The sequence below is a fragment of the Lagopus muta genome, chromosome 2 (assembly GCF_023343835.1).
Source record: "Lagopus muta isolate bLagMut1 chromosome 2, bLagMut1 primary, whole genome shotgun sequence".
NCBI lineage: Eukaryota > Metazoa > Chordata > Aves > Galliformes > Phasianidae > Lagopus > Lagopus muta.
Window position 1 is genome coordinate 95180107 of NC_064434.1, and position 7392 is coordinate 95187498.

A 7392-nucleotide genomic window follows, 5' to 3' on the forward strand; every position below is an offset into this window, starting at 1 on the left:
CACATTTAATGCTGGCGATGTGTAAACTACATTGCCATTGTTATTTTAGTGCTGATTTACATAATTGGCATAGTGGCATGCTGCTTGCACCTTGTTCGTGGTGAAGACTGACAGGAAGTCATAAAACTAAACATATATTTGCTCTGAAATGCAATGAAAAAGTTGCAAAACTTTTGAGGGCCTTTACCACGCCATGTGTGCCCTGCAGCAGCAAGCGAGGGTCAGGTGAAGGAACTTGGGGAGCAGCAGGACCAAAGGGACTCTCCTGGCTCCATAGTTACACCAGCACAGGGCCGGAAGTCCCCACTTGGGCACTGTCCCAGGGCACAGCTGCAGCTGAAGAGAAGGCAGGAGAAGGGACCTGTCCTAGTGCAGATGTTGTGTCGTGCCCTAAGTCAAGATGGAGGGAGAAGGTCACTCCAAAAGGAAGAGCTGAGAATGGAGGTGTCAAGGTTGTTGTCGCTTTAGATTCTCATCCGCAGTATTTTAGGTTTGGCTATGGCTTCCCTGCAAATGAAGTCCCTGAGAAATATTTGTGACCTCACAGGCAGTGACCCGCACGGGGCTCCAAATCCTGCGACGGCCCCGGCGGTAGGTGCCGCACAGCCGCGCGGAGGGGCCGCGTCCCACGCAGGCGGACGAAAGCCGGGGCAGAAGCCGCCCCCGAGCACGGTGCCGCGGCGAAGCGCAGAGCGGCAGCGAGGAGCGGGCAGGTGCGGAGCGGGGCCGCGGGCGGGGAGCGCCGCGCCGCCGCCACTGGGGGGCAGCCACGGCTCAGGAACGCGCCGCGGCCGTGCGGGCCGGGCCGGGGCCGGGGCACGGGGCAGCGTCCCGGGTGCTCCTGCCGCACCCCGACGGCGGCAGAGCGGGGAGCGCGGCTCCCAACCCGGGACCGGGCACCGCGGCGGTGAGGCGCGGGATGGGCGCGGCTCCGCGCTTCGGGAGCGCCGCCGAGGGCTCGGGGTCGGCTCGGGTGGGGTGGGGTCGGGTCGGGTCGCGCGACCCAGCGCTCGGCCCCCGCGCGGGCGGGCGGGCGGACGAACGCACGCACAGACGGACGGGCCGGAGGCCGCCGCGGCGCTGCCGGGCGAGGCAGGGAACGGGCGAGGGAGGAGGGAGAAAAGCGGCGAGGGAGGGAGAGAGGGAGGCGGCGTCTCCTTTAAAAGCCGTGCGGGGCCGCGGCCCGCTCCCACAGGGCGGCTGTGATTGGCGCGGGCCCGCGAGCCTCCGGGGTCGTGACATCGGCGCGCAACAAAAAGCCGCGGCGGCGTTCGGCCGCCCCCGTGCATGGTGCGGCGCGGGCGGGACGGGCGCGCGCTCGCAGCGCTGTCCCCGGCGCTCCTCCGCGGTGCTCCACGCCCTCCGGAGGGTTGTGTTGTTTTTTGGTTTTTTTTTTTTTTTTTTTTTTTTTTTTTTTTTTTTTTGTATTGTAGGTTTTTATTTTGTTCTCCTCCTTTCTTTTTTCAAGGGAGCGGAGCAAAGCGAAGCCGAACTCCCCTCTTCATGTCGCTGCGGGACTCCCGGTAAATATCCGTCCGTCCGGTGCGGGTGATGCGAAGGACGCTCGCGAAAGGCGCCGTTCCGCTCCGTAACGCATAGCACCCACTCGCGGGCGGGCACGCGCGCACCGAGAGGAGGACGAAAAGGAAGCGTCGACTTTTCGACCGCCGCTTTCCGAAAGGAGAAGCTTTCTCTCGGCGGAGACCTTCCTTCTGCCTCCTGCCCCGCCGCCGAAGGCATGTTCCCGAGGCGCTCCGCACCGCGGGGAGCTCCCGCTTTCCGCCCAGCAGCCGCAGAGGAGCAGCAGCAGCGCGGTTCGGAGTAACTCCAAGTGATGCGGGGACCACAGCCCGAGAGCAGCACGCGCTCCTGCAGACGCCAGCCCCGCCGCACTCAGGTACGGCCCTGCGGCCGCTGAACGCCGTCTCCGCAGGATGACTCCGTGCGCTCCGCAAGAGAGGGGGGACGGGACGCTGAGCGTGTTCGGAGAGCGTGTAGCGATCCTTATCCCGCGCGGAATTTCGCGGGGGAGAAGAGCGTCCCGCGACTCCTGCTCGGGACGGAGCGCGATCGGCATTTTTTTTCTTTCCTTTTTTTTTTTTTCTCCTCCTCTTTCCACGCCGGGAGAGAGGGGCCCTCCTCCCTGCGCACGGGGAAGCCGCGGCTGGAAAGCCGGCCCCGGGCCCCGCGCCGTGCACGGCCGGGAGGTCCCTCTCCCACCGCCCCGTCCCTCTCCACCCCCGTCCCCTCGGCGGGGGGCCGCCGCGGCGCACACCTGCGCCAGCCGAGGGCAGCGCTCTGGCCGCCCGCGCCCCTTCCCCTCGGCCCCCAGCGGCCCTGCTCGGCCCGCCCGGCTCCCTTTGATCCCCCGCCGCGGGGTTTTCGTGCCGCCGCGCACCTGAGCCCCGACGGGGCCCCCTCCGCGCCGTCCCGCGCGCCATGGGCCGGCAGCCACCTGCGGAGCGGCCCCGGCCGCCCCCCGCCTCGCGGCGCGCTCCCCCGGCGCGGTGCCCGCGCTGACCGCCTCCCATCGCCTCCTCCTCCGCGCAGGTCGACCATGGTTGCCGCCACCCGCTCCCTCCTGGCGCTGCTGCTCTGCCGGGTGCTGCTGGGCGGCGCGGCCGGCCTCATGCCGGAGGTGGGACGGCGGCGCTTCAGCGAGCCGGGCCGCGCCGCCTCGGCCGCGCAGCGCCCCGAGGACCTCCTGGGCGAGTTCGAGCTGCGCCTGCTCCACATGTTCGGGCTGAAGCGGCGGCCCAGCCCCGGCAAGGACGTCGTCATCCCCCCCTACATGCTGGACCTTTACCGCCTGCACGCCGGCCAGCAGCTGGGTTACCCGCTGGAGAGGGCCGCCAGCCGCGCCAACACCGTGCGCAGCTTCCACCACGAAGGTAGGGGCCAAGGGACGGGCAGAGGAGCGGGAGGAGAGCGAGGGAGGGCCGGAGGAGGGGCGGCGGGGCGGGCTCCGCGCTTCGGAGGGGGTCGCGGGTGCGTTTCCAGAGTCCCCCGCGGGCTCCGGCGCTGCCGGCGGGAGGCTCTCGTCGCGCTCTGCCGGGCGCGAACGGAGCGATCCCTAGGCGGGCTTTCTTTGGGCGAGGCGGAACGCCGAGGAAAGCGTCCCCCGAGCCGCGGCGAAGGTTCCTAATCCCTTATCTAAATCCCCGTGGGAGATGGGCGAAGCGGTCCGGTGCGGCCTTTCCCCGACCGCCGTCGAGCGGAGGAGCGGCGGAGCGCGGAGCCGCGCCGCGCGCCCGGAGGTAACGCTCCGGCGTGGAGCTCCGGCCGCTGGCTGCCCGTCCGGGGGGCCGTTCCCAGCGAGCGGCTTCCACGGCCGAGATCGCTGCCGCGTGGGGCCCGCGGAGCCGTCGGTGCGCGCCGCTGCTGCGCTCTGCAGGAAACGTTTCCCCGGGTGTAACCTTCACTGGCCGTAGTCTCTGGCGCTGGCACAGGGCGGCTCTGCTTTAAAGGGAATGAAAAGGCGGTCGCCCCGCGCTCTTCAGGTGGAACTGTGCTAAGAAAAGAAACGCGCTTGGACCTAATTGGACGGAGTTGGCCCCGGTGCCGTTTGGCGGTGAATTTCAGTGGTGAAATGTAACTTGCTGTAGTGGGGAAGTAAACAGCAGTGACACATGGCTTGTTCCTTGTAAGCCCGTGCGTGGCAGGCAAGGCGCTGAGCAGGAGTGGAGCTGAGGGGCATAGAGTGTAACTTGTAGGCAGACAGAATGGTGTTGGAAGCAGTGGTGTTGCAACAAAGTCCTTGACATAGAAGCTGTCCTCCGGTTTTCACAGACTGGAGATGAAAATCACCGTGACTCCATTTTTCCATTGAGTTCTCGCTGTTGGTTCATGACTTCATTAAAGCAGGAGGCTGTGCTGGGAGCGCTCGCACATCTGCATATTTACAAACGCCAGGCTGGTCCCAAAGCGCTGCAAAGCTGAGCCCTGCCTGATGTGGGAAGTCGTGCTGGAGCCAGCAGGGAATGGCACAAGGCTAAGAACTGCTCACATCAGTGCCAGCTTCCCTTCAGAAAGTGAATGGATCCCCAGGATGCTGAGTAGCAAAGTGGAAAAACCAGGATTTCAGAGAGATTTCTGTGGGCAAACAGCATTTCTTCTATTTCTGCAGCAAAAACAGTGTAGTGGCCCTAGATACGTAGTGCTTCCTCTGAAGTTCAATTCCCGTGTCTGTTGGCTGAAAAGGAAAGATGGCACGGGACTTAGGAGTTGGTTTGGTTGCTAAAAACGTGTTGTTCCCTTATCCGTTTAGCATCCATCCATTCTAGCAGCTAGACCCATTCTCACAGTTCTTTGGACCGCATACTGAGGTGTGCTTGCAAAGTGCCCTTATAGGCGTTGAGGTCGCTGCGTCTAGTTAACATATGCAAATCCCTGCATTAAAATTGAGTAAATTACTGAAATTGTGGAGTACTGTATTTTAGAGTGGAGCTTAAGGGATTGATGCTTGAGCCACATTCTTGAAAAATGCAGAAATGCAGCAGTTCCCCTTAAATCCTCGGTTGGTTTTAATGATTCTCATCAGACCTCCGCTAACTGTAGTGCTCGAGTTTTCTCACTGGTGTCCTTGAATTCCAACGTGATGCTTCATGTTTCTCAGCACTCGTAATGACTACCTGGAATGCAGAGAGCACCGGTATTCCATCAAAGTGCATGACAATGAATGAAGCGTTCTTAACTTCATGCTGTACATGCTTGCGTAAATAAACAGAAAGATGAGGGAGGCTGTGCTTTCCGCCTGGAAGTCTTTCAGGTCTTGTTTGTCGCATGCCAGCAGCACGTATCTGAGTGGTTTGGTTGCTTGTCTCAGTTCCTAACTTTTTTTTCTCTCTCCCTCTGCTCCCTGCCCCCTTCCCTTCCCCCCCCCCCCCCCCTCCTGTTTAATCAAATTAGAAGTTTTGGAAGAACTGCCAGAAACAAGTGGGAAAACAGCACGACGTTTCTTCTTTAATTTAACTTCCATCCCTAATGAGGAGTCTATCACCTCAGCTGAACTCCAGATTTTTCGGGAGCAGGTGCACGAAGCCTTTGAGAGCAACAGCAGCTACCATCACCGTATTAATATTTATGAAATTATAAAACCAGCCACAGCCACCTCTAAGGACCCTGTCACAAGACTTTTGGACACCAGGTTGGTGCACCATAATGCGAGTAAATGGGAAAGTTTTGATGTAACGCCAGCTGTTTTGAGGTGGATTGCACACGGACAACCTAATCATGGGTTTGTGGTGGAGGTGGTTCACTTGGACAAAGAGAACAGTGCCTCCAAGAGGCACGTTAGGATTAGCAGGTCTTTACATCAGGACGAAGATAGCTGGTCTCAGCTCAGGCCGTTGTTAGTGACGTTTGGGCATGATGGCAAGGGACACCCGCTTCATAAAAGAGAAAAGCGTCAAGCGAAACACAAACAGCGTAAACGCCACAAATACAGTTGCAAAAGGCATCCGTTGTATGTGGACTTCAATGATGTGGGGTGGAATGACTGGATTGTTGCCCCGCCGGGGTATAGTGCCTTTTACTGCCATGGGGAATGTCCTTTTCCGCTGGCAGATCACCTAAACTCAACAAACCATGCCATTGTTCAGACTTTGGTCAATTCAGTGAATTCCAAAATCCCCAAGGCTTGCTGTGTGCCGACAGAACTGAGTGCTATTTCAATGCTCTACCTTGACGAGAACGAAAAAGTTGTACTAAAGAACTATCAAGATATGGTTGTGGAGGGTTGTGGGTGCCGCTAACACAGCAAATATATCGGACAAATGCAAAAAAGAAAAAAAAAAAAAAGCTGACACTTTAATATTTCCCAATGAAGACTTTATTTATGTAATGAAATGGAAAGAAAAAAAAAAAACACAACTATTTTGAAAATATATTTATGTCTACGGAAAGGTTGGGAAAACAAATATTTTAATCAGAGAAATATTCCTTTAAAGATTTTAAATGTATTTTAGTTGTACATTTTATATGGGTTTAACCCCCAGCACATGAAGTATAATGGTCAGATTCTTATTTTGTATTTATTTACTATTATAACCACTTTTTAGAAGAATAGCTAATTTGTATTTATATGTAATCAAAAAGAAAAAAAATATAGGGTTTGTACATAATTTTTCAAAATTGTAGCTGTTTCAATCGCGTGTATTTAAGTTGAAGAGAAGACACGGAAGGTTACCATGGCAAAGTGCATAGCACATTTGCTTTCTGCAGTGCTACTGTTAAGGTCACAAGTTCAAGTCCAGAAAAAAGTGGATAATCCACTCTGCTGACTTTCAAGATTATTATATTGTACAATTCTCAGGAATGCTGCAGGGTGGGCTGTCCAATCCATGAGAACTGGCATCCTCCTTAGGTGGAACATTTGGATAAGAACCAGACGTTGCTGATCTAGTATAAATACTACTATTCCTGACTAATTTGCAGAGTGAATATAAGAAGGGCCAACAGAAATCCCAGGGGAGGTGGGGGTGGGGGAAGAGCAAATCCTTTCTAGACCTACAGAAAAGCGAATGTTTGATGTTTCCTTTAAAAGTCCTTCCTTTAAAAGTCCTGGCCAAATATAAAATAATAAAAACTCAAATGTTATCTTTTTTTTGTGATTATGTATGCTGAAGAGGAATAATGATCTTATTTGTACTGGCCCTTGTCTTTAACAGTTGGATAAGTGTTGCATACTTCCTCACCTCAGGTGGGAGCTCGCTTCTGTGTGGTGTAACAGTGAAATTGTCAATTTTTCGTGCTTCATGCAGCAAGTTGTTATTGTGAGCAGCCTCCCATCTAACCTTGGATGATGGTTTTGCGGTTTTACAGATCAGCTTCTCTTCCTTCGTGGGGTTTTGTTTGAAAGGTTTTTCTTTTCTTTCCCAAGATGTTTGGATCTCTTTCAGATAATAAATCATGGAACTCTGCTATTTCTCTCTGGAAAAATCCAATCTGTAAGAAAACACGGTTCACTCGTCCAGCCGTCACAGGAGCAACCTGTGCTTACATCATTTAACTTTCTAAATTTATTGTGTAAGGGACAAGAGCATGACTTGCAGTTGGTAATCTCAGCATTGCAGCTAATGCTTCTCATGCTGTTGTATGGTAGAAGACTGGTGTGGCAGTCAGCATATGGGTTATGGAGAATGAGGTGAGCGTGCGGAGGCTGGGTTGCTTTGTTAGAAGAAAGCTATGCTGAAATAGTACAGCAGGAAAGTAGCTTCTTTTGGCTTCTTGGTGATCCACTGCAAAGCTAGGAGCAGAGGGAAGTTGTGTTAGACCACCTGTGGTCTTAGGAGCTCTCTGTTATATTTGGTGAAGATAGGATTGCTCTGTGCTGATGCTTTGGAGATGTCTGAGCCCCTTTGCGCTCCTTTGTGCCCTGCTGAATGGAACAAT

General features: G+C 55.5%; 1 protein-coding gene across 1 annotated transcript; it reads left to right on the forward strand.

Annotated features, from left to right (window-relative positions):
• Positions 1-1788: 1788 nt before the first annotated feature.
• Positions 1789-6602, forward strand: BMP2 (bone morphogenetic protein 2). Its single transcript, XM_048937241.1, has 3 exons — positions 1789-1897; positions 2551-2891; positions 4909-6602. The coding sequence occupies exons 2-3, from the start codon at positions 2558-2560 to the stop codon at positions 5751-5753; spliced, it is 1179 nt and encodes a 392-aa protein (XP_048793198.1). The 5' UTR covers positions 1789-1897; positions 2551-2557; the 3' UTR covers positions 5754-6602.
• Positions 6603-7392: the final 790 nt, after the last annotated feature.